Below are 27,846 nucleotides of genomic sequence, written 5' to 3' on the forward strand. Positions count from 1 at the left end.
CCTGGGTTCTGGGTAAATCTAAATAAAACGATTTGTTTATAGCCCTGAATTTGACCCTGTTTTTTTTTTTTTTAACTGGTTTTGACTCCAAAGTCAGTATGAGCATCCTTAGTCAAAAGTCATTTTAATGCATTAACTGAGGGAATAACATTAGAAGCCAATGCTTCAGATTGAAAAATTTCTTTTTGTCAGTTGCTCAGATGGAGCGAGGAGTGTGATTATGTTCTTGATCAAACTTCACTGATGTGTTAGAGTCGCAGGCAACTCAAAATCAGAGGCATAAGTCCCAAGAGCTCTTTTCTGGTAAAGACACCTTTGCTGAATATAGAATGTGCTATTCCATCTAGTTGAAACATCTTGAAGTATTTTCGGCTGTACACCAATTTCAGTCTATATACTTCTGAAACGAGAATTGGCTAATTATGAATATTTAACATGACCAACTATATTTCTTATGATCTCTATTATATCAGAGACACTGCACTGGGATAGTACACCGTTATTCATAGCAAGCTATAAAGTATGAGCCATACATGACAAACGTGGGATCCTGCATTCCACATTAGCCTTTGCAATGTTACCTGCATCGTCTTGTAGTACTACATGAACATCCTCTTTGGGTATTTTCCATGTTTCAAACATTCTTTTAAAGGCTATGGAGAATGCAGCATCTGTGTGTGATCCAGAGTATTCTTGGGTGTGCAAGATTGCTTTCTGTAATTCAAAACTGTGGTTGATCCACTGAGCAGTTAAATTTTACTCATAGAACTCATATCACATGCCCATATATCAGTGGTAAAGCTTATGGCTGTGACATCATTAGCAAGGAGTTTATGCACATGACTTTCCACAGTATTACATTGCTTTTAATCACTACGTCAGGGAAATAACGCTGACTGAGTATCAGATAACAGGGTTTGAGATGCTCAACCAGACTTCGAAATCCCTTATCTTCTACAACAGAAAATGGCTGATTTTCCAGAGCAATGAATCCATCACCTTTGCAGTAATTGTTTGAGTTTTAGGGCTATCTTCATCAAATTTCTTTGATTTTTCAAGTAACTGATCAATAGGCTGAGCAACTGCAGTTTTTGATTTTGTGCACAGTTGCATAGGATTCTCCTCTTTTGCTCTGAGGAACTCTGCATATCTGTAAGGATGGCGTGTCTTCAATTGTGTAATAAAGTTGATGGTATTGAAATTTTCCACTTTCGTCCCTCCACGCAAGACATTTATCGAACAAGTGTTACCAATGGCATATTTTATGTTGCTCTCACTTTGAAATTTCAACACCACATACATTTTTGCATAATATTTCAGTGCTGTCTAAACATCTTGCTCATCCAGAACACAGTGAATGCATCATCAAATAATCGGTTTGAATTATCGGTCAAATTTAGTCATCAGTCCAATGCCATAAAATTATTTAAACCATTATCTGCCGATACAGATATTAATCCGATATTATTGTGCATCTCTACTTTGTGTTGTAGGCTTAATTTAAATGGATAAATCTTCCATTTGTACCTACTGATCTACACTCAATAACCCATAATGACAAAGTGAGAACAGGATTTCAGAAAGTTTTGAAAATGTATTAAAAATAAAAAACAGAAATGATTACTCTAACAGAGAGCTTCAAATGTCCTCTGCTGATTTGGGAGAACCTATCAGAAGGATGACCATCTCAGCAGCACTCCATCAATAAGTCATTTATGATAGAGTGGCTAACCTCCTCTTGAAGTTTGCCAAATGGCATTTAAAGGACTCTTAAGAGCAGAAAGAAAAAGATTATCTGATCTGATGAAACAAAAGTTAAACTGCTAGGGCAAAACTCCAAGCATGATGTCTAGCAAAGGCCAGGCACTGCTTAAAACTTGCATAATATAACTCCAATGGTAAAGCATGTTGCTAGCAGCATTATACTATGGTGATGTTCTCAGCAGCAGGGACAAGCGGACTGGTCTCAACTGAGGGAAGGATAACTGCAGCTAAATAACATAGAAGTCCTTGAAGAAAACCTGGTCCAGAGTGCATGTGACCTCAGACTGGGGAGGACAGTTCATCTTTCAGCATGATGATGACCTGAAGCATACGTACAATTAAAACAAATCTCGGACTGTCCTTGAGTGTCCCAGCCAAAGTACAGACAAAGTCCATAGCAGTATTACATGTTTTCACTTTGTCGTTATGGTTTATTGAGTGCATATTGATGGGCAAAAAGAACAAATGTATCCATTTAAAATTAAATCTACAAACACAATAAAATGAGTAGAAAGTGAAGGGATCTGAATGCCGCTTGAATCAACTATAATTATTTTAAAAACTATACAATTCTTTAATATCAGGTTTGGAAGGCTGCATGTTAACAAGTGTTGCAATGTACTGTATTTATTCTACTGTACTCAGTGTAGGATGCTATGCTATTTTATGTGCCTATTTATCTCCTAAGCAACATCAGGGAAGGAATGTAGTAACAATAAACAAACAGCAATGTAAAGTTAAACATAAGATGGGTAGCACAAAGAAAATGCACCATAACTGCAAGGTAACTACAATAGATGTATTTTTTCTATAGATAGATAATGTCTACAAACTTGTAGCTAAACAAAAAAAATTCTGCTAAAATTGTCAACCATTTCCATATCTTTAAGCATTTACCTCTTCTTACTGTTATGTGGCCGGATACAAGTGATGTGCACAGTATTAAAATCAAACCAAAGAATAAATGTTTGTTTACTTTGTGAAGGAAATTGTACTCACAGAGATACTTCCTGTAAAATATGTGTATAACAGACATCAGGTGAAAATTACATCTCCCTTCAGAATCCTGTGGTAAATAGTGACATGTCTAATGGTGAACACATAACTAATGGATCTGACACGACACTATGGCATTTTTAAAACTAAAAGCCGACACCATGTAGTCATTTGACTTGACAAATATTCAAATTCATCTCTACAGAGGGCAGAGTGGAATGCCCTTTATACAAACATCTAGAGTATCTATGCACAACAATCTATTAGTTATTTATTTTTATACTTTTTTTTTTTTTTAGTTTACATGCAAACAAATATGGTAATAAATTTAGAGTTATACTATGACATGTCCTGTAGATACTGAGCTACAAAGAGATAGAGATATGAGTGCATATTGTAAAATCAATTATCTTTCTATAAATTCATAGCACTAAAATACACAAATAGAATTTTTTGTTAAGACATATGTGTAAAGTAAACTGAGGAATTCAAAATGACCCTTCATGAATGAGCCTATGTGTATTTGTACCCTGTGTTACATTGGAACCCCATCTAGGACTGGACCCTGCCTTGTGCCTATTGCTTTCAGGATAGGTTGTAAAACCCTGTGATCCTGATCTGGATTAAGTAAGCTCAATATGAACATAAGTTAAATAATAATTAGTCAGGAAGAGCTGGGGATTCAGAGGTGGCAACCATGCCAACACTAAAGTTACAAAAAGACAACAGAAGAGGAAGAATCCTTGTGTCATCCCAAATTTTACAAACATTACTTATCACTAAAACACGTCCATTGGCTTCATGTAAAGTGCTCATAGTGTTAAAAATGCTAAGTAAAATATCTCCACAAACCTCCTATGACGAATAAAAAATTTGGACGGCGTTTTCCCTCGCCCGGACGCGGGTCACCGGGGCCCCCCTCTGGAGCCAGGCCTGGAGGTGGGGCTCGATGGCGAGCGCCTGGTGGCCGGGCTTGCACCCATGGGGCTCGGCCGGGCACAGCCCAAAGAGGCAACGTGGGTCCCCCTTCCCATGGGCTCACCACCTATGGGAGGGGCCAAGGAGGTTGGGTGCAGTGTGAGTTGGGTGGTGGCCGAAGGCGGGGACCTTGGCGGTCCGATCCTCGGCTACAGAAGCTGGCTCTTGGGACGTGGAATGTCACCTCTTTGAAGGGGAAGGAGCCTGAGGTTGAGAGGTTCCGGCTAGATATAGTCGGGCTCACCTCGACGCACAGCCTGGACACTGGAACCAATCTTCTTGAGAGGGGCTGGACTCTCTACCACTCTGGAGTTGCCCCCGGTGAGAGGCGCCGAGCGGGTGTGGGTATACTTACTGCCCCCCGACTTGGAGCCTGTACATTGGGGTTTACCCCAGTAGACGAGAGGGTGGCCTCCCTCCGCCTTCGGGTGGGGGAACGGGTCCTAACTGTTGTTTGTGCGTATGCACCGAATAGCAGTTCGGAGTACCCACCCTTTTTGGAGTCCCTGGAGGGTGTGCTAGAGGGCATACCATCTGGGGACTCCCTTCGTACTGCTGGGAGACTTCAATGCTCACGTGGGCAATGACAGTGAGACCTGGAAGGACGTGATTGGGAGGAATGGCCCCCCCGATCTGAACCCGAGTGGTGTTTTGTTATTGGACTTCTGTGCTCGTCACGGATTGTCCATAACGAACACCATGTTCAAGCATAGGGGTGTTCATATGTGCACTTGGCACCAGGACACCCTAGGCCTCAGTTCGATGATCGACTTTGTGGTCGTGTCGTCGGACTTGCGGCCACATGTCTTGGACACTCGGGTGAAGAGAGGGGCGGAGCTATCAACTGATCACCACCTGGTGGTGAGTTGGCTTCGATGGTGGGGGAGGATGCCGGTCAGGCGTGGTAGGCCCAAACGTGTTGTGAGGGTCTGCTGGGAACGTCTGGCAGAGCCCCCTGTCAGAAGTAGCTTCAACTCCCACCTCCGGCAGAACTTTGACCATGTCCCGAGGGAGGTGGGGGACATTGAGTCCGAATGGGCCATGTTCCGTGCCTCTCTTTTTGAGGCGGCTGACCGGAGCTGTGGCCATAAGGTGGTCGGTGCCTGTCGTGGCAGCAATCCTCGAACCCGTTGGTGGACACCGGCGGTGAGGGATGTCGTCAAGCTGAAGAAGGAGTCCTACCGGTCCCTTTTGTCCTGTGGGACTCTGGAGGCAGCTAATAGGTACCGGCAGGCCAAGCGGAATGCAGCTTCGGTGGTTGCTGAGGCAAAAACTCGGGCATGGGAGGAGTTTGGGGAGGCCATGGAGAACGACTTTCGGACGGCTTCGAGGAGATTCTGGTCCACCGTCCGGCGTCTCAGGAGGGGGAAGCAGTGCAGTGTCAACACTGTATATGGTGGGGATGGTGCGCTGCTGACCTCGACTCGGGACGTTGTGGGTCGGTGGGGGGAGTACTTCGAAGACCTCCTCAATCCCAATATCATGCCTTCCAATGAGGAAGCAGAGCCTGGGGACTCGGAGGTGGGCTCCCCCATCTCTGGGACTGAGGTCACCGAGGTGGTCAAAAAACTCCTTGGTGGTAGGGCCCCGGGGGTGGATGAGATACGCCCGGAGTTCCTAAAGGCTCTGGATGTTGTAGGGCTGTCTTGGTTGACATGTCTCTACAACATCGCATGGACATCAGGGACAGTGCCTCTGGATTGGCAGACCGGGGTGGTGGTCCCCCTCTTTAAGAAGGGGGACCGGAGGGTGTGTTCCAACTACAGAGGGACCACACTCCTCAGCCTCCCTGGAAAAATCTATTCAGGGGTTCTGGAGAGGAGGGTCCGTCTGATAGTCGAACCTCGGATTCAGGAGAAACAGTGTGGTTTTCGTCCTGGTCGCGGAACAGTGGACCAGCTCTACACCCTTAGCAGGGTCCTGGAGGGTGCATGGGAGTTCGCCCAACCAGTCTACATGTGTTTTGTGGACTTGGAAAAGGCGTTCGACCGTGTCCCTCGGGGAATCCTGTGGGGGGTGCTCCGGGAGTATGGAGTACCGGACCCTCTGATAAGGGCGGTTCGGTCCCTGTACAACCGGTGTCAGAGCTTGGTCCGCATTGCCGGCAGTAAGTCGAACCCGTTTCCAGTGAGAGTTGGACTCCGCCAGGGCTACCCATTGTCACCAATTCTGTTCATAACTTTTATGGACAGAATTTCTAGGCGTAGCCAGGGTGTTGAGGTGGTCCGGTTTGGTGGACTCAGAATTGGGTCACTGCTTTTTGCAGATGATGTTGTCCTGTTTGCTTCATCAGGCCATGATCTTCAGCTCTCTCTGGATCAGTTCGCAGCTGAGTGTGAAGCGGCTGGGATGGGAATCAGCACCTCCAAATCCGAGACCATGGTAATCAGCCGGAAAAGGGTGGAGTGCCCTCTCAGGGTTGGGAGCGAGATCCTGCCTCAAGTGCAGGAGTTCAAGTATCTTGGGGTCTTGTTCACGAGTGAGGGAAGAATGGAGCGTGAGATCGACAGGCGGATCGGTGCGGCGTCCGCAGTGATGTGGGCTCTGCATCGGTCTGTCTTTGTGAAAAAGGAGCTGAGCCATAAGGCAAAGCTCTCAATTTACCGGTCGATCTATGTTCCTACCCTCACCTATGGTCATGAGCTATGGGTAGTGACCGAAAGAACGAGATCGCGAATACAAGCGGCTGAAATGAGTTTCCTCCGCAGGGTGTCAGGGCTTTCCCTTAAAGATAGTGTGAGAAGCTCAGTCATCCGGGAGGGGCTCAGAGTAGAGCCGCTGCTCCTCCGCATCGAGAGGAGTCAGATGAGGTGGCTCGGGCATCTGATCAGGATGCCTCCTGGACGCCTCCCTGGTGAGGTGTTCCGGGCATGTCCAACCGGGAGGAGGCCCTGGGGAAGACCCAGGACACACTGGAGGGACTATGTCTCCCGGCTGGCCTGGGAACGCCTTGGGATTCTCCCGGAAGAGCTAGAAGAAGTGGCCGGGGAGAGGGAAGTCTGGGCATCTCTGCTCAAGCTGCTGCCCCCGCGACCCGACCTCGGATAAGCGGAAGAGGATGGATGGTTGGATGAATATCTCCACTATCAAACAGTTAAGCCCAGTTTCCTGAAATAGGATAGCAGTAGTGGTGGCTAAAAAAACTGTGGCCTTAAAAGGTGAGAGGCAATAATATTATAACAGCCTATAAACTTTAAATTTCAAGAACACTTTGAAAACTACACCAAAGAACACTGAGCAAAAAGGTCAAAGAAACTTTAACAAACTGCACACTGCTACCTGAACACAACAGGCTTACAAAAAATTATTCCAAATTAGCGTTAGCTTACTCACTGCTGGTTTCTTATTGACTCTATTTTGAAGATTACCGCAACAAAAGATAAGAGTTTGAAAGGTTTATATTTGGGATGGGTAGAGCTTAGAACCGTAAATCCCCAACGGAAAGCCGTTCCACATTGGAGGATGCCCCATTCTGTAAGCCGCAGAAAATGCTCATTTATATTCTAAAACTCTTAAGATAAGCCGTCCCATGTTATTAGAGAAACTGGCGGAAAGATGAGGAAGCTTTGCGTGCGCTTCCGCCACGTAGGCGTGCAAGGTATACAAGGGAAGGAAAATGGCCAAACTTGGAGAAGCGACTTAAACCATGGATTCTCGCGCAGCGTAAGAACAATCGGATAGTATCGACAATAGCCATCAAAATGAAGGCACGAGGAATGGCAACTGAAATGGCAATTGATGACTTCAAAGGGGGTCATAATTGGATACTTGCTTCATGAAATGAAATGGTCTATCTATCCAAGCCAGAACGACTGTAGGACAGAGACTGCCAGACGACTAGGGGAAGAAACTTGACAGTTTTAGAGAGTTCGTTGGCAAAGAAATCGAGACAATGAAACTAACACCGGATGACATCATCAACATGGACGAGGTCCCGATGCAGCTGGACATTCCATCAACACGCATGGTCGATAAGGTTGGTAAAAAGACCATATCAGTAACTACCACATGTCACGAATGGACAAGTTTTATGGTTGTTCTAGCTTGCATGGCAAGAGGCAAAAAGCTGAAGCCATTCGTGATTTTTAAGAGGGTGACAATGCCACAGGAAACTACCCAAGGGTATCGAGGTCTCAGTGGACAAGAAGGGCTGGATGAATGAAGACGTTATGGTGGAATGGGTGGACAAATGCTATACAGAAGGCAGCCTCGAGCTGGATTTGTTAACAAGAAGAAGTCCTTGCTAATTTTCGACTCTATGTCTGCTCATCTGATGGATAGTGTTCAGAAGGCAGTGAACAAGGTTGGTGGTCACATCGCTGTAATGCCTGGTGGACTTACATGCAAACTGCAGCCACTTGACACTGCTGTCAATCATGCTTTTAAGTGCCTTGTGAGGATCAAGTGGGAAAAATGTATGACGGACGGTGAGCATACATTCACTCCATCTGGCCGGCAGCGACATGTGACATACAGTCAAGGGTGCAAATGGGTTATTTCGCCGTGGAACAACGTGAAACCAGAAAGCACACAGAAAGGTTTTCTCAAAGCCGGAATCCTCCCTCCACCTACAAGCCTACCAGCAGCACAAGCAACGTCTGCAATATCTGAGAGCGATACCGGTGACAAAAGCATGTCCAACATCAGTGACAGCAAAGCAGCACAGGTTGTAATCGAGTTGTTCAGTGGCAACAACAACGATTACGGATGTGATTTTGAAGGATTTGAAGAAAGGTAAGCCTAATAATTTTTTGCCTTTCAGTGTTGCTAATTTTATTCTGAAGAATTTATGTGTAGACAGATGATTGACATTGCTGTACTGCAGGACCCCCCACCCTCCAGTTGTTCAAACGAAAATTAAAAACTCGTCTTTTCCCAGCCAACAATAAACTTTTGTTCCTTTTATTTCTGTTAAATTGTGCTTTTTTCCTAGCTTGTATTATATACTAGGATGTAATGTAGCAAAGCCCTGGAAAAAGTTAAATTTTTACATTGCAGCAACGAACCTGAAAGAGATGAATGTGAAGAAGAGGCTAGATGCAGCAGTGCTGCTTTGTCTCGGTAGAGTAATATATATATATTGCTCTACTTTCCCCTATTGTATTATTAATATGTAGCCTTAGAATACCTAATCTCACAGATTTACCACTGTTTATAAGGTACTATTGTATATAACTTATCCCCACCTTCCCTTCTATATCTGTAACTTCAGGCAATTAGATGTAGTAAAAAGGCAGGCAGAAGTTAAGTTACAGTTTAAACAATGTATTATTGATAATATTCATAAATAATAACAAAATGCAAAGTTCATTTGAATATTGGCAACCATACAACCTGATTAAATGATGATATGTAGTTCAGGTGGCACACAGTCTTCTGGTTACTTAAATGTCTCTAGTTAAGGCATTATTGATGCTCAGCTTTCAGCCACATGTCTGTTCAAAATGGCTGCTGAGCTGTGCTGTTCATTGTGTTCTCTTCATCATCACAGGTTAGCAAGAGAGATGCTTCTTCATCATATGTTGGTTGGTAAGAGAGAGATACTGAGGTTAAACACATACATTTATAGATGTTCTGTCCAATCCCGAGAGCCAATAGGACATCATAGTACTTAAAGGCCTCTGAGACAAGCCAATTCCAAACAGCCATACCTCAGACCAATGGGGGAAATAGAACATCTTAACACCTGCCCCCAAACCATATGTTAAAGTACACCTTAGCCTATTTGCAGGGGTAGAAATGACTTTAGCAAAGAAACACTTGCCAAACTGGTTTAAAACACACATCCCCCAAATCCTGTCGTAAAATTCAAACAGACCCATTCCTAAGGGGGGGGTAAACACTAAATTACATTGCTTTGTCTAAATTACAAATAAAGATATACAGTACAAAATATTCATCAAGTTATATGTAAAATCTCACATCACAACACTCCACCCCGATGAATGTTTTGTACAATGTCTTTATAAACAGTCTTAAATGTTTAAAGAGTCTGATGAATAACTTGTGCTTTGATTTGCAGTATTTGCTCTCCCAGTGTTAAAAGTTGTCCATGACCATTTGTCCATTACATATCTACTTTATTTCAAAGACAATCTGAAGAACTTGGAAGCGCTTCTGATGACTTGTATCTGCTCTGGCTTGCTTCAACTGTTTGTTTAGCTTTCTGCAGTCTTCAAATGTCATCAGATCTGGTGGTTCAAAATGAGACAAGTCCACACCTTCCACTAAACTAGCCCACTGCAATTTAAGTCTATTGTGAGTTCTTAAAACTGACCTTTGTTCTTTACTGGTTTTGTGTTTAACTGCTAATTAGACCCCTGTCCCAAACTATTCATTTAAGCATATGCAGCTGTACAATTAATATCAAAATTAATTGCCCAAGTGAGAGCACATGTGCCACTGCATAAACTGTTCACAAACCAACCTCTGTGGCTCCTCTTCACACATTTGGAGTTAATTTAGTTGCCTCTTGTGCTTTCCTACCCATGGTGCAACTCTTGACTGCCATCAGCCTTTACCAGTATAGGCTGGCATCACTACCATGAGATATCACAGCTATGCAACTCATCATTCCCCCTGTAGGGCACCCCTAGAGTTGTTTGCTCACCATATGCGTACTCGATGTGCTAAACACCTTGGTTCAGAATTGGCCCACTGGTCCTCTGCTTGCACCACAGCTGACAACCTCAGCAGGGCTTCCGTATTTTCCCAATTAAAACTATACCTAAACATCGGAACCCATATATCTTGCAAATGTACCAGCTGCACCTGCTTTCCTGAAAAGTTCACTAATTTTCTTAGTACAGTATACATTTTCCTTAATAATAGTATTAATTATATTAATTATCCCTCTTAATTAATTAATACCCAGAATGTATACTGTATGAACTCAAAATTAATCCCCTTATTTTGGCATTCCTAACTGGTTTGTTCAGTTTCCACCCCTTGGAATATAAATTTGCTGCAGTAATGAACAAACCTTTCCTTTTAAACTATAGCTATTCTGACTTATTATTGCATGACTTGTGGACTTGTTACTCACTTAAACCCCAGTGTCTTTTTCTTGCTGTCTGTTCAGTTCTTCTTCATGTCTTTGTCTTTAGTCTTTGCTTGTTGTCTTTTCCTCTCTTTTTTTTTTCATTCCGCTATGTAGGCAGGTCTGCAAAATGGAAGGTGACAAAGCAGTTTCTGTCCATCTCATCTTCTTGGTTGTTAACCTGGTGCCAACACTCAAACTTTGCTTCCTGGCATTCATTAGAACAGCTTGGCCACTAGTGCCACTCTGCTCCAATGTGCTAATAGTAACCCAATCTCCTGCGTGGATTTTACACTGCTAATTGCCTTCACTATTTATTACCTGCACCAACCCAAAGTCCGTAAAACCTTACAATAGAAGTAGCTCTATTACAAAAGGCCAGAAAATTGAAACAGAAATAACTATTTTCCCTTTCCTGTCTTTTTGCGCTACCCTTCTATTTTTTTTCATTGCCTGTGTGTCCTTTTTTTTATTTTATTGTATGGTAACTGCTACTTGAATGTGTGAACTAAAACCTCTCCAAAATCCAATTGCCAGATCCAGCATCTCTCCTAAAACTGACCTCTGTTCTTTACCCAAGACCAGCTCACTATTCTCATTTTTATTGCATGGAGATTCATAGGCTGTCTTTTTAAACAACTGGTCAGTCAGGTTTCGAATTACTGAACCTAAGTGTGTGCTTTTTAATTACTGCTGGCCCCAGCACAGCTGTTAGGACTTTCACACCCCTGTACATTCCTGACTTGCTGCCTGAGCTTGGAAACCTTCCTGCTGCACCATCCCCCATCCTTTGTTCTTTGACTTGTCCTGATTCATTCAAACCAAATCCTAAACTGGTGCACTTTGTTTCCAACTCAGCCATTCTTGCATTAGCACTTTTAGACCTTTCACACACAAACACTTGAATTCCATTAATTTCCATTGTTCTTTGTTTTAATTCCACACTTTCTTTACTCATTATCTTTAAACCATTATCCATTTCATGCCCTCTAGTCAACAATTGCCATTCACACTCACCAGCTTCTCTGCCTTCTATCTGATTTCTTTGTCCTAAATCAAACTTCAATGCAGCACTGGTTACCTTTCTTAACAGTGGTGAAATATCTATCGGTGTAGCATGTTCTTTAACTACTGGACAGACCTCAGAATCACCTCGAGATTGTGGTGAAGTGGAAAATAATAATGGAAGAAAACATCCTTGCTGTTTTCCCTTCCTTTCATCTCTCTCCTTTTCCTCACACTCACATTCCCACTCTTTTTCTGAGCACCCATCTGTCTCATGTAAGTCACCCACACATGTTTTAGGGTTCCAGTAAGATCCCGTTACTATTGCCCTAACTTTCACCATGGGTGGTTTTCTCTCCTTGTTTCCTCTGCTTTCTGTGCTTTCCACTTCAGCAGTGGATGTTCTACATGCTAGCACTTCACAATTTTCACACCAACTGTTACGTCTTTCAAAACTTTCACACATTTCATTTTCACTTTCTTTCTTATACTGATCTTCCTTATCACCAATAATACAAGATAGTAAACCTCTTATAACAGCAGCTGTCTTCTTTAAACCAGATTTCTGTTTTCCTGATTTTAATCCTTCCAGCCCCCTTCCATTTTGTGGCATGCTCAGCTTCTGCTTTCTCTGCCTGCACTACAGGTTTGCATTTCCTAGCTTTAGCCTGCTTGCTTCTGCCACTCCACTGGAAGATGGCTGACTTTAATATGAATTTAGGCATTTATGAGTCTACAATTATAATCTAATACAATTTGCCACCTTCGTTATGGGTTGGCCTACTTTTGCCCCTGTAAGCAAACATACACATACATACACAAAGATCCTAAACAAATAAGTGGCGTATGAATGGTGCATGCATGTCCCATCACTCCCTAGCACTTTAACCACTTAAATGCCGTATGAATGACGCATGCAATGTTCCACCACTCTCTAGCACTTTAATTAGGGACTCACTACCACCAGCACTAACAAACATGTGGGTGTCCTTGTGACACACATGAAGTCTCTACACTATTGGTTATATTCCATTCAGCAACCAAACAATGTTTACTTCCACCGCATCTGTACACTGGATGCCCTAAAATTCACATACATACATAAACACATACATCAAAACAGTATTTGCAAACAGGGTGCAAAACATGGTTACCCCAAAATCCTGCCGCCTACGCCAAATGTTTTGTCTCAGTAGAGTAATATATATATTGCTCTACTTTCCCCTATTGTATTATTAATATGTAGCCTTAGAATGCCTAATCTTACAGACTTACCACTGTTTATAAGGTACTATTGTATATAACTTATCCCCACCTTCCCTTCTATATCTATAACTTCAGGCAATTAGATGTAGTAAAAAGGCAGGCAGAAGTTACAGTTTAAACAATGTATTATTGATAATATTCATAAATAATAACAAAATGCAAAGTACATTTGAATATTGGCAACCATACAACCTGATTAAATGGTGATATGTAGTTCAGGTGGCACACAGTCTTCTGGTTACTTAAATGTCTCTAGTTAAGGCATCATTGATGCTCAGCTTTCAGCCACATGTCTGTTCAAAATGGCTGCTGAGCTGTGCTGTTCATTGTGTTCTCTTCATCATCACAGGTTAGCAAGAGAGATGCTTCTTCATCATATGTTGGTTGGTAAGAGAAAGATACTGAGGTTAAACACATATATTTATAGATGTTCTGTCCAATCCCGAGAGCCAATAGGACAGCATGGTACTTAAAGGCCTCTGAGACAAGCCAATTCCAAACATCCATACCTCAGACCAATGGGGGAAATAGAACATCTTAACACCTGCCCCCAAACCATATGTTAAAGTACACCTTAGCCTATTTGCGGGGGTAGAAATGACTTTAGCAAAGAAACACTTGCCAAACTGGTTTAAAACACACATCCCCCAAATCCTGTCGTAAAATTCAAACAGACCCATTCCTAAGGGGGGGGGGGGGGCTGTATTAATTGTACAGCTAAACACTAAATTACATTGCTTTGTCTAAATTACAAATAAAGATATACAGTACAAAATATTCATCAAGTTATATGTAAAATCTCACATCACAACAAGTGCCAAGTGATCAGTGAACCAATGATGGCGTCATTCTTAATTGGCAATTTTTTTGTCTACTGGACAATTCATAATTCATATGCTTTTCAAACTGTGGACTTACTTATTTTAACTGTATCTATGAACATTGTCACTATGATTTTTTGAAGTAAACAGTACATTCAAATTCAACAAATCATTTGAGTATGTCGTCTTTTTGTGCACTGAATTATACTTTTACCGAATGCTTTTAGATAGGCCGCCCCATTTAAGCAAGCCGCACCCAATACGCAGTTTGAAAAATTAATGTATAAGCCGCGGCCTTTCATTGGGGAAATACGGTAATCAACAACCATTGGAAAGCTTGTAAGGAAAAGAAAAAAGTACCCTAGTATTGAAAACAGTCAAAAGTGCACAGCACAGAATAGACAGACCTAAAAATGCCAAAAGTAGCTTACACCTGTTTTCTTGTGAATACAGCTGAGAATTTCCAAAAAAAGTAAGACACAAAAATCACAGCCATGTCCATTATTGCTGAAAAGGCTAAACAAATGTACTCTCTGTCCAGTTAGGCAGAAGTGATTCTCCACTACGTCATGTAATAAAAATGTTCCTAAATAAAAAAATAAGATTTTAAAGGAATAAATCACACTGAACATCTTGTTACTGTAATTTATATGTCTCTAATTTTAAATTGTTTCAGTTTATCTTTATAAATCTACCCAGTGTACATAAATACATTTTTTGTATAAAATCAGAGTTAAAACAAAATAGTAAATCAAATGCATGTGTAGTACTAGAATGTCATCTCTAAGGGAAAACAAGCACAGAAATTGTCTCCTGTCTGTTAATACTGCATTGTGTGAGAAAAAGAAAAAAAAAAACAAAAACACACACACAAAGCAGCTTTTTAGACCGAATTGGGCTTCCTCCCTCTTGCTCTCCCACTCTCTCGATAAAACACACAAGTCTGCTCCAAACTCTGATTACTGTATGTGTAGTGTGTAAAAACTGCTAAATGCTGTATAGAAACATGTATCAGACCTATACATTGTGCACCCATTCATCCGCTTGCTTATCCAGCTTGGATTCATTGTTGTTCAAACCTACAAATTCAATTCAGAATAACATAGAGGCCACAGATAATCCTGGCAGCATGTGGCACAAAGCAAAATTCAAACCTGAACAAAACTTCAATCCACTGTAGGGAACACTCATGCTTACACCTGTACTTATTTAAAAAGTTGGAATGGTAAATCAGCATAGCCTACATGCATGGGATTTAGAAAGAAAACTGGAATACCTGAAGAAAAACTCACACACTAGGAGAATTGAAATATTGACTTGAAGAGTTATGAGGCCAAGATTCAAACTTCTGAAGTTGTGAAACACCAGCACTAACCACCATACCACCAAAAACAGTCAAAAAATGGAAATGGAAATTGAACAAGAAATAGTGAGAACCCTTTAACAAATGGGACCACTTAAGGTAAGGGAGAAATATGGGCACTTTTGCTAAAAATGGAATTTGTAAGTGATCCTTGCATCCATAGAATCTAGTCTCCAGCACTGACAACCTCTAAAATATAGCAATGTAAAAAAGGAAGTCAGAAACTAACAGGGATACACAGAAAAAAAAACATGACTTCTGAAATAACAACAAGATAATGGCATCAGAATGACATAATCTGTACAGTTACTGATTTCAATTTTAAGGTTTTCAATTTTTCTGTGGCATTGCAAATATAATGTTTTTGACTTTTGGCCTTTGCTTTAGGTATTGACTCAAATACTGTTTTATTACAAAAACAATCATCCATATTGACTTTGTGGGACTACAATGGCCAAAGTTAAGTTAAACAAACCCTTTGTCACAATTACATTGACCTATACCATCAGTAAGAAAATGATAGGGACACATTAGGCAAAAAAATACAGAAAAGGGTCAGAGCCAAAACATGAGACAAAAAAAAACAAAATTTTACTTAAGCTCACAGAGGAAAAATATATACAGTAAGCCCTCCTCCATCGCGGGGGTTGCGTTCCAGAACCCCCCGCGAAAGGTGAAAATCCACGAAGTAGAAACCATATGTTTATATGGTTATTTTTATATTGTCATGCTTGGGTCACAGATTTGCACAGAAACACTGGAAGTTGTAGAGAGACAGGAACTTTATTCAAACACTGCAAACAAACATTTGTCTCTTTTTCAAAAGTTTAAACTGTGCTCCATGACAAGACAGAGATGACAGTTCCGTCTCACTTCATCTTCAAAGGAGTGCGCATCAGGAGCAGATAATGTCAGAGAGATAGAGAGAAAAGCAAACAAATCAATAGGGCTGTTTGGCTTTTAAGTATGCGGCACAAAGCTGTTGAAGGCGGCAGCTCACACCCCCTCCGTCAGGAGCAGAGAAAGAGAGAGAGACAGATAAAAACAAACAATCAAAAATCAATACGTGCCCTTCGTGCTTTTAAGTATGCGAAGCACCGTGCAGCATGTCACTTCACGAAGCAGCTGCACAGAAAGGAGCAATGTGAAGATAATCTTTCAGCATTTTTAGATGAGCGTCCGTATTGTCTAGGTGTGCAAACAGCCCCCCTGCTCAATCCCCCTACGTCAGGATCAGAGAATGTCAGCGCAAGAGAGAGAGAGAGAAAAGTTGGGTAGTTTCTCAGCCATCTGCCAATAGCACCCCTTCTATGAAATCAACTGGGCAAACCAACTGAGGAAGCATGTACCAGAAATTAAAAGACCCATTGTCCGCAGAAATCCGCGAACCAGCAAAAAATCCGCGATATATATTTAAATATGCTTACATATAAAATCCGCAATAGAGTGAAGACGCGAAAGGCAAAGCGCGATATTGCGAGGGATTACTGTAGTTCTTACTTTCAAATAAAGTGAAACTATCTATTAAAGATCTGTTAAAGAATCTAGAACCTTGGACTACTGTGCTACCATACTGTCCAAGTGTTAAAACTTACGCAGTGTCACTTCTTGTTGTCAAGTGATGGCAGTAGAGCATAATTCCCAACAACAATACAGCTGGTGATATGCAAGAATCTTTTAAAATGGTATCTCCAGGAATAAATGAAACAATCCCATGAACATAAACTATAAAAATGACCACACAATCAAAATGATTACAAAACATGCAAAACTAAAGACTGCACAAGTCAAAACCCCAAAAACATAACCACCACTCTATACCAGTTAATGATATTAATAAGTCATTTCACATGGATAATCTGATCATTTGCATTCAAGTTGCTATCTGCAAATTATATATGAATAACGATCCATGGTCTGATCCAGGAAGTGGATTCCATATTTTCTTTGCTTGCTCCAAATGTAAGAGAAAGATAATTTCAACTGAATATGCCAAAAAAAAATCAGAAAATCAGAATTAGATTTTATGAAACTTAAGGTGGTTCAGCCTGAATCTGGGTAATGTAATTACAGTCTTGCAATTTCAAACCACACTAGTTGGTAAACATTAAGATTAGACAAGAAGACCATCCCATTGCTGGCTTAAACTAGAGGTTGGTTGTCACATTACCCGTTAAAAAAATCTACTGCAAGGAGTTACCTGTGGCTGCAGGTTTTTGTTCCAACAAACATCTATTTTTAATTGCACTTCTGGCCTAGCTGTTATCTCCCTAGCTTTTATCTTCCATGTTTTGGGGTAAAAGAAAAAATTACAAAACCTAAATTTGTGGTATGTTATTATTATAATGTACATTTACATGCAGACAACTTGTTTCTTTTTACTTTTAAATCAATATTTAATTATTTAATCCATTACTTATTAACTAGCTGTGTTGCCCATTTAAGACAGGTTAAAATCTAAATAATGAATGTAGGCCTTAGCATTATAAGTTTGCAATGCACCATCTATTGGAATGTATTTCACAATGCATGAAGTAATAAAATGCACTGCAGTTGTCATCCCAACAGTTGCTGCATCACAAACATTTGCAGTAATAAAATGCATTAATACAAATGTTTGTGATGTACCATCTTTAAGAATGACAAACACAATTCATACGCCTCTATTACATGCCATTTGGTATAGGATTCATAAATTCTGTGTTAATATTTATGAAGCACCATCTGTTGGAACAACAAATGCAATGCATTTTATTACTACAAATGTGATGTGCCCTCTTTAGGGATAACAGAGACATAGCAACCAGACACACAGACACTTGTCCTTTTATGAAGGTGGAGGATTAGCACATTAGTGGGGATGATACATCTGTAGCCTTTCATCATTGAGTATTGTGTGACTGGTTGTCTGCTCAGCTTGTTCTTAATTGTCATTATTTGGATATGATTAAGAGAGCAGAGGAAAAAAGCAAAATACTGTACTAGGAAAAAAGTGTCAAGCATTTAAAGTTTGACCAAATTAAAAAATTTCTAAGTTTTATAAAAAAAAACAAAAAAAAAACTGCTGTGGTTTTCTGAATACTGAATAAGGCCAGCTACTTAAATGAGATCAATTATTATCAGTGATCATTGCTTTTTATGAAACTGGCTGGAAGAAAAACCTGCAGCTATGTGGGGTCTCCAGGACTGGGTCTTTAAACCATTGATGTAAAGCACACTAATATCCCATAGGCAAATAGATTGTGTAAATTATGTGGTATATGCTACCAACCCTGGCTAGTATAATGAAGTTATTAGATTGTGTTTCGTGTCCTATAAGTACAAGCATTTAGTTGAATAACACACTTTTTACTGAACACATCTGTAGGTTGCTTCTAGCTGGCAGCAAGGACTGGGGGTTCAGAGCCCAATGTCCTGTCAGGCCCAGGGGTCCAATGCCTTGGGATCTGTTCCCCAAAAACCAAGATACACAAAACTATGCAGGAATGCGGCGCGCATGCTAACACCACGCAGACTGTCCTCAAGTTAGAATTTCAACCTCCTTCCTCTGAAGCTGTGTGGCTGCTGGGCTATCGACTGCCTCACCGGCCACATTCCACCCAATGTTTAGTTTAAGTTAATGAAAATCAAAAAAAGTCAATAATGTGACTTGACACTAATATGAACAATTAAACACGCCTCAACACACCCAGGTACGCAGGCAAAGTAAGAAAAAGAAAAAAAAAACTGTACTTGTTCAGATTTACGTGCCTGAACAAGTGACCCAGATAAATGACTGAATGAATAACCCTTGGGGGTCCAAAGCGAGATCACGGAATGGTACATTCATGTCCGGGGGCTACTAGACACCCAAAATGGACTAGTAAAGCACAGGACGACCCAGCAGGCCGGAAGTTTACGATGTCTCTACTTTGCCTTGACGCCGATGTTTATTTTAGAACAAGACGAGAAGCTCTTCTCGTGACAAAATGCCCTCGTTTATTTTCCATTTATTTCACGCACGATATCAGGGGTTCCCAATTACTATCAAAGGCAAGCAGGACTTACACGGATAGTACTCTTAATGTATATCAAGAGAAAACCAAAAGGCACATTTCATATAAAGCGAAGGCACAACGCCGTGGAGAGCGGGCACGCGTGGACCGAGTGGCGCGCGCCGCTCCACTTACCGCAGGACACGAGCATGCCGACGACTAGGAGCTGCACCACCGCGCAGCACACGCTCAAACTCGTCCTCATCTTCTTCGGAGCACAATTCGCACAAATGCGGAGGACGTGTTCTCAAGGAAAGCTCTTGCTGCTCGCCGAGTATGCGTACAAAAAAGTTTCAGGTAGAGAGCGCTTGACAGCCGTCCTGAATCTGAAGAAAACAAGACGCCTTCTTTCAAGCAGGCACGCAACCAAACAAGAAAGATGACAGCGTCAGTATTGTCAGCACTTCTAATTTTCAGTTTTCTCGAGGCTTGCCTTCTGCAAAAAAAATAGAACGAAAAAAAACCCGGCCCCTTTTTTGAGTCAAGGAGGCTGAGCATAACTTTAAAAGTAAAAGAGGAAAGCCCTACTGCTGCCATCTCATGGAAGTAGAGGGAATGAGACACCACTCGCAGAAATGGCCCCGTCGCTTTACCTTTTCAAACACATCTCAGGTAAGGCCAGCTTAGAATTCCCAATGTAACGAAACAAGTAGATACTTTATTGAGAAATAGAGGTTAGCCTTTATAGTTAACATGTATATTTTTATGATTGTCTCTTGTAACGCTTATTTGTGTAGGCCTAACTAGTTATACATTGTATTTATATTACGCCGTTTTTCATCTCATATTCATAGTACATGGATGATGAACATTCTAGAACTAGTACCGTCTACGTTGTGTGCAAGAGCGCATTGAGAACAAACTGCAACTTTGTAAACTGATTCAGTGAGGCAGTACAAAAATAAAATTAGTCCCAGGGTACATGCTAAACAATGAGGTTGGGAACATAAACTGCTACAGCGCGTTGCCGCACCCACCACAAGATGAACTACCGCAGGGTCCCATAGGACCTGAGCAGAGCCATGCAACAGGTGACACCTTAGCCCCACTTTAGTTCGGACGGAATGGAACGGAACGGAACAATTTGAGTTTGTTTTTTTTTAACAGTGACTAGATTGCCAATACTGCCACCAATCCTTGAGGTTTCCCTGCAAAGTTGGAGGATATGTATGCAGGGCTGGATGCGGGTTAACGTCATACCCAGGACGGAGCAATTGCAGGTTACAGAGCCAAACAATGAGAATCGGTTATAAATCGAGATTTCAATTTATCAAGCAAGCAATTTTAAATGTCGCACAAATTCACACCCCAGTGTCATTGTGTTCCAATTGAAAATTTTATGTAAACCACAAATATCGCACGTGATTTGTACAATGTGAAAAAGCGTGCCAGTGATAGCGATTCTTCCTACAACCTTTGAATTACAGTTTACTAAATCCGGTATATTAGTCTGGAACTTTAAAGTACATCATTGCATAGATTCATATAAGTGGGCTGTAAAAAGTAGGAGGAACATGAGATCACTGGGTGTTCCCTCACCAGATATTGTACAAAAGGGAGAATATTTGCTTGTGGGGTACATTCACGCAGGGGAAAACGACTTCTTTCTTAAGTCTATTTGTGATGTTTTCTCTCTTTTTACATTCAGACCCAGGCAGAAGACGTAACTGCTTTCTTTAACCTTTGAAATTCAATCCCTTCATTTATGAGTTTCCACAAACCAAGCTATTCAAGCAGCTTATACTGTCAATACATGGGAGTGGAGTATTAAATTGTTCTGCTAGCCTTGAATGGTCTGCTCAGAATGTATCATGCTATATTATTTTTACTGTTTTGTAGGTTTATACGGTAGTCGTTCTTGATCTTTGCATCTGCTTTTCATACTTGTTACTTTGTGTAATAATACTAATAAATAATAATAATACTTAAATAGCAGCTGTTGAAAATATGCCAGGTTTTCTAAGATCCAACTGGTGTTTGCTGGCTGTGCACCTCTTGTTTTTCTTTTCTTTTGTACTGTAATCTTGTTAAGATAATAAAGCTTTGTGTGGAAATTTATGCTGTTAATGGAGCTACATAGTATAAAGATTGAAGTTTGATTCATATTTGAATCAAATACTTATAATAAAATGCAAAATTATGAAAACAAGGAACATGTCAAACCAAACAAATAAGAATTTAAATATAAGAAATAATTATTTTGGGATTATAATATTGGAATTACAGAATTATCACTAATAATAATAACGACGGAAGTGATTGCAATATCTTTGACTAAATCTTTCAGGAATGATAATCAAGGAGTAAGAAAGGAAGATGCTTGTTGCTATATATGAAAACAATGGGATGATGCCTGTGTAGAGCTCATTTTTTTAGCTAAGTAATATAAACAGAAATGATTGATTACACAGGTCCGCAAAATTAGATAAAATGTTTTAATTGTAAATAGTTTATTTTTATTTACATTCGTAAACACAGTAAAAATAATTAGAATGTTTCCCTCACATCACAGTTAAGTACAAAATTGAAAGGAATTTTAATTAATATTTAACAAATTATAAAATCTACTAATGTATACAATATTTTTACAAATCAATTTAACATGAAAATATTTAGTCAATCTGGTATTTTTAAATAAATATGTAAAGAAAACAACAATAGATATTCATCAACTTACATATATCTTCTCTACTTTTTATTACTTTTTAGTTTTTTTGATCCAAAACATTGCTTGGTGGCTCGTTGCTTGTACAGTATGCTTTTTCTGGTGTGTCCCTATGAATCATCCAGCAGTAGTCCGCCATCATACTGACATCTAAATGTTCCTGATATCTTTTTCCTATGTCCTTGATATCCTGATGCCATCTTTCTTTACTCAGCTCTCCAAGATTTTTAGGGAAAAATTCAAAATGTGAATCCAAAAAGTGAATTTTGAGACTCTTGTTGCAACACAAATCCTTAAACTTCCCCAATACATTTTTCACAATTTCTTCATAATTTGGATTTTTATTGTTACCTAAAACCTAAGAAATTATTTCTTTGAATGTTAGTCAAGTGTATCATTCCGGGTTGTTCATTGCATTTTCTGTATCAGAGATCAGTCCTGATGTTTCTTTTTTAATTTTGCATTTTTCATCCATGTTACAGGATGTCATAGAATTGTGATAGGAATTCAGAGTGAATAGGGGAAACACTCACAAAGACTTAAATTGCACATATCCCATCCCACTCTCAAACCTGTTAGAAAAAGTCATTGTTATGGGCTCCAAGTATGTGTTAAAAAACTAGATAATGTGTAGTCTGTTAAAGCTCCATATCTGTACCAGCTAACATTATAATATAAAATAGACACTGTCACACACGTGCTAGTAGGAGGCAGCTGAAGGGTGTATATAATTGTAACAACTTATCCGACCAGGGGGCAGAGGGGTGCACTGACTCTCTTTGTTAGTTCCCTGCAGACTGTTCCCCGGAAATCCCGCCAGGTACCGAAGCCCAGAAGAAGACACGTCCGGTCCAGGCCCGAGGAGGGCGACATCACTTCCGGCCCCGGCCCCAAGGAGGGTGACATCACTTCCAGTCAACTCTCCATAAAAGCCACTCCCCTTCCTCTGGTGATCAGCTCTGTCTTGGACTCAGTAGTGTAAACTACCCAGTGCTAACTTTGTTGACACAACTACCTCTTGTAGCCTGGATTATAATATACAGGTGGCTGCCCCAAACCTTCTTGCAATGTCTGGAGTCTCTTATTGTGACAACACACATTTACTTTGAAGGTACTCTACTCGTTTATGACGGATTTAAAAAACAGTGGCAAATGGTGCCCAGTGCTGCCAAAATAGACTCCTGCTCTGGATATGCTCTTCTGACAGTAGCAGTAGGGCAGTAGTATTAGTAGTGAAGTGAAAATTCTTACTTTCTTGTCCAACCAAGATGCAGCACATCACTACTTTAAGTAGTTATGATAAAAATATTGAACTTCATTTTATTTAACAGAACACACAAATCAGCTTACCTAATGCACTTCTCACTACTGTTCCAATGTTCCCATTTCTTTAAACGTTATGGAAATAATCTTGAAAAAACACTGAAGTATATAACATTATTATAGACATGAATGTAAAATCCAGTTATCTACCAAAAAGATGGCTTTTGATATACTGTACATTTTGGAGATCTTGGATAAAGCGGGTTAGAAAGTGGATGAACCCGGGGCAAGGCTAGCATCTGCAGACATTGACAGCCTGATGGAAAGCCATAATTCTGAGATCAGAAAGTAATCATCCACTGTGAATTCAGTTTGAATAAATTGCATAAATGCAATGTATTGTTCCTTTATCATTTATAATAGAAACAAACACAGAATGTTTGTGTTAGGCTTATACAATTTCAATCCCGTCAGGTGCTGAAGCCCAGAAGAAGACACTTCCGGTCCCGGGCCTGAGGGCCGACATCACTTCCGGCCCCGGGCCCGAGGGTGACATCACTTCCGGTCAATTCTCCATAAAAGCCGCTCCCCTTCCTCTGGTGATCAGTTTTGTCTTGGACTCAGTAATGTAAACTACCCAGTGCTAACTTTGTTGACACAACTACCTTTTGCAGCCTGGATTATAATATACGGGTGGCTGCCCCAAACCTTCTTGCAATGTCTGGAATCTTTTATTGTGACATTGGCATAGTCGGCAGGATTCTGTCCCAGAAGAAACCGGGATGGGGCCTAAAAACCAGCCAGGTAGGAAAGTACCAGGGCAGAGTTTCTGGATGGAGAGTGCGTCTGACGGTCAGGAAAGACACGGTGCAGGCTCTGCTCCAGAAGTACAGTACAGTAGAGGGAACTCGCAGACGTGGGCTGCTCTCTGCGGTTGAAACAAAAGGGGCTTATTATGTTCTCTCAGATGAGAGAGCTGAGCCACCCATGGGGACCAAGGTCCCAGTTAAGAATGGGCTAACCCTAGTCTCGCAGGTGAAAAAAATAAAACACTGGAAATTCAATCCAGACGGGCCAATCCAGGAGCAGGCTATGGCTCTCTGGACCCAGGTGGTGTTGTGTCTGCGGCCATGTGAGCTCACCACCTATCAAATTGTGCAGCAGGTTGCCTGCTATTTCTTTTTGCAAGGTCTTCCTGACAACTTCACCCAGCCAGACTGGGGAGACTTTCACTCCATGGATGAGCTTATATGGCTCATAAAAAGACCAATGACAGCCACGAAGTCTAGGAGAGCGGAATGGTCCTCTAGTGGATTCCCTAGAGAGTACATCTCACATGTTAAGCCTCTTCTACATAAACCGGAGCCTGTCCCGAAGTCCGCGGGGTGCTTGGCATGCAACCTGTCTGGGAATGAGGTGGGACGTAGGTGGATGGGGGGAGAGCGTTGGTGTGCCCTTACTAACGCCCTGTCGGTAACAAATAGGGGAGTAGTGCTTCTTAATGGGCATAAACTCACGGCATTGTTTGATTCCAGTAGTAACGTTACCATTGTTGCTCACCGATATGTCTTACCGCGACAGTTAACAAAGCGAAAGACCAGTGTTAAATGCATACAAGGAGAAGTCCGTAACTATAAAACCGCCCTGTGTTACATCTGCCTGGACGGATCGCTAAGAAAGCACCCCCCCCCCATTTGTGGCAGTCCACCCCAACCCACCTTTTCCTGTAGTTCTAGGGCAGGAATGGTCTGAAATTAAAAGCTGTAGAATCCTGCCTGCTGCTCCCGGTCACACATTGGGTCTAGTTGTAGAGGAGGGTGACTTGTCTCAGGCTGCCTCCACGCCGTGTAATATGCCAGCAGAGAGCGAGATGGAACGCCAAGAGGGGGTCGGAGAAACTCCTGGTCCGTTGCAGGCAGCTACATCATCCACCTGCGCCCCAGCGAGTCAGAGGAGTCTCTGCCACTTGAGGTAAGACCGGATGCTTTCTCTGAGATGCAGGTTCAATTTAGAATGATGCCGGCTTCTTTTAAGAGAGAACAGTGGTATGATGATTCTCTAAAACATGTTAAGAATGCAGTGGTTTTCGTAAATGGCCAACGTACACATCGGCCCATGCCATAGGGACCCCACTTCATTATCCAAAACGATTTTTATTATATCGGGTCGCGGAATATGGAGGGGAGGTTCCGGAAATTGTTGTTAATCCCACGAACGGGAATCAACGAGGAGGTTCGCCGTTTTTGCATAGTTGGAGTGTCAACTGCAGCAAATTCCCAACAGGGACTGTGCTCCTCTCGTTCCCCTTCTCCTAATTGACATATCCTTCGAGAGAATCGGGGTCGACCTAGTGGGACCCTTAGAGCCCTCCGCCCCGAGGACACAGATATACATTAGTCCTTGTGGATTATGCAACCTGATATCCAGAGGCTGTTCCTTTGCACTCATCTACGACTAAAGCAATCGCACCGGGAACTTGTAGTGGTCTTTTCATGTGTCGGCATCCCTAAAGAAGTCCTCACGGACCAAGGGACGCCATTCACCTTGGAAACGTTCAAGGAAACGGCCAAGTTACTTAAAATAAAGCATTTAAAGACCGCTGTATACCATCCTCAAACCGATGGTTTAGTGGAAAGGTTTAATCAGAATCTCAAACAGATGCTTCGCAAGGTGGTCAGCGGGGATGGGAGGAATTGGGACCAACTCCTCCCCCTTGTTCTCTTTGCCTATCGGGAAGTCCCACAAGCCTCCACGGGGTTCTCATCATTTGAATTGTTGTACGGATGACAACCCCGGGGTATATTAGACATTTTAAATGAAGGCAGGGAAGGAGAGGCTCTTCCCTCAAAAAATGTACTACAATATATTGCACAATTACGTGATAGATTTGGAAAGATCAGACCCATTCTAAAAAGTCACATGGAGGAAGCGCAAGCAGTACAGGCCCGCTATTATGACTGTGGCACGACCCTCCGAGAGTTCCATCCGGGGGATCGCGTCATGGTTTTGGTTCCTAACTCTCATTCTAAATTGCTCACCCATTGGCAAGGCCCTTATGAAATTAAGGAGAGGAAAGGGTTGGTTGATTATTTAGTGAGACAACCTAATCGTCGACCAAGCGAGCGGGTCTATCATGTGAACTTGCTGAAACCGTGGAAGGAAAGGGACCCCAATCCCTCCTCCGGTCAGCCCTGCTCATTCTTAGCTCAGACAGACACCCTTAATTTCAGTGAGGAATTAACTGTTGGACAGAGACAGGAGCTGGAAACAGCTATCCGGTCCGTCCCAGAGGTGGTGAGTATAACACCCGGCCGGACCTCTCTGATTGCGCATGAACCGGGGGTTGTAGTCCGAGAGCGACCCTATACACTCCCGGAGGCAAAGAAAGCAGAAGTGGAACTGGAAATCAAGTAAATGCTGGAACTAGGGGTGATCGAGGAGAGCTTTAGTCCCTGGTCCAGTCCCATCATATTGGTTACTAAGCCAGACGGCATTTGGAGATTTTGTAATGACTTCCGTCGGCTTAATCAGGTTTCCCAGTTTGATGCCTATCCCATGCTACGCGTGGACGACCTCCTCGAGAGGCTGGGACAGGCAAAGTTCCTGACCACACTTGACATGTCCAAGGGTTACTGGCAGATTCCTTTAACGGACTCCGCGAAGGTAAAGACCGCGTTTAGCACCCCTAGCGGACATTGGCAGTATCGTGTCCTTCCATTTGGGTTACACGGGGCCCCTTCGACTTTCCAGCGTCTGGTGAACAAAGTGCTCCGTCCCCATAATGTGTATAGTGCTGCCTACGTGGATGACATTGTCATCTATTCCAGCACGTGGAAGGAACACGTACAGCAGGTCGAAGCGGTATTGTGGACACTAGGAGAAGCCAGGCTGTGAATCAATCCAAAGAAATGTTTCTTTGGACTGAGGGAAGCTAGATATATGGGCTACCTGGTGGGTTGGGATACTGTAAGACCACAGTGGTCCAAAATAGATGCCATTTTGAAATGGCCCCGTCTGCGAACCAATTGACAGGTCCAAGCCTTTCTCCACTTAGCAGGGTACTACCGCCGGTTCATACCTCGGTTTTCTGAGAGAGAGGTGCCCTTGTCTGATTTGACGAAAAAAGGGCTCCCAACAATGTGGTATGGTCCGAAAAAATGGAAGCTGCATTCGGTGACTTAAAGCAGGCCCTTACTTCGGCACCAGTATTAATGTCCCCTAACTTCTCTCTTCCATTTGTTCTCCAGACGGACGCTTCGGACACAGGCCTGGGGGCCATGTTGAGCCAAGTTGTCAACGGTGCTGAACACCCCGTCATGTACCTGAGCCGGAAACTGCTGGACCGAGAGACAAGGTATGCAGCGGTTAAGAGGGAAGCCTTGGCGATCAAATGGGTGATTACGCAGTTGAGGTACTACCTCTTGGGCCGGGAGTTCACTCTGGTGACGGATCATGCCCCATTACAGTGGATGGTCCTTCACAAGGAGTCAAACCCGTGGGTCACGAGATGGTTTCTTGACCTACAACCATACAAGTTTTCGCTCATTCATCGTAAAGGTTCTCTTCATGCCCATGCCGATGCTCTTTCTCGAGCACACGACCCCTCAGTGCAGACTGCCTGACCCGATGGGTCTGGGCTGAGGGGGTAGCCT

General features: G+C 42.1%; 2 protein-coding genes across 4 annotated transcripts in view; one reads left to right on the forward strand and one right to left on the reverse strand.

Annotated features, from left to right (window-relative positions):
- Positions 1–19,686, reverse strand: part of tmem123 (transmembrane protein 123) — a 67,642-nt gene extending 47,956 nt beyond the window's left edge. The window contains exon 1 of one of the 3 annotated variants that reach the window (XM_028800296.2): positions 19,402–19,686. In XM_028800296.2, the coding sequence (XP_028656129.2) occupies positions 19,402–19,471 (70 nt within the window). In that variant the 5' untranslated portion in view covers positions 19,472–19,686. The remainder of the gene's footprint in view (positions 1–19,401) is intronic. The other 2 variants (XM_028800300.2, XM_028800299.2) reach the window with 2 other exon arrangements.
- A 117-nt stretch (positions 19,687–19,803) lies between these two features.
- On the forward strand, positions 19,804–25,266 carry LOC127527487 (uncharacterized). The gene is made up of 2 exons (XM_051926469.1): positions 19,804–19,878; positions 22,718–25,266. Exon 2 carries the CDS (start codon positions 23,912–23,914, stop codon positions 24,944–24,946), a length of 1,035 nt encoding a protein of 344 aa, XP_051782429.1. The 5' UTR covers positions 19,804–19,878; positions 22,718–23,911; the 3' UTR covers positions 24,947–25,266.
- Positions 25,267–27,846: the final 2,580 nt, after the last annotated feature.

The sequence above is a fragment of the Erpetoichthys calabaricus genome, chromosome 4, assembly GCF_900747795.2.
Source record: "Erpetoichthys calabaricus chromosome 4, fErpCal1.3, whole genome shotgun sequence".
Lineage (NCBI taxonomy): Eukaryota > Metazoa > Chordata > Cladistia > Polypteriformes > Polypteridae > Erpetoichthys > Erpetoichthys calabaricus.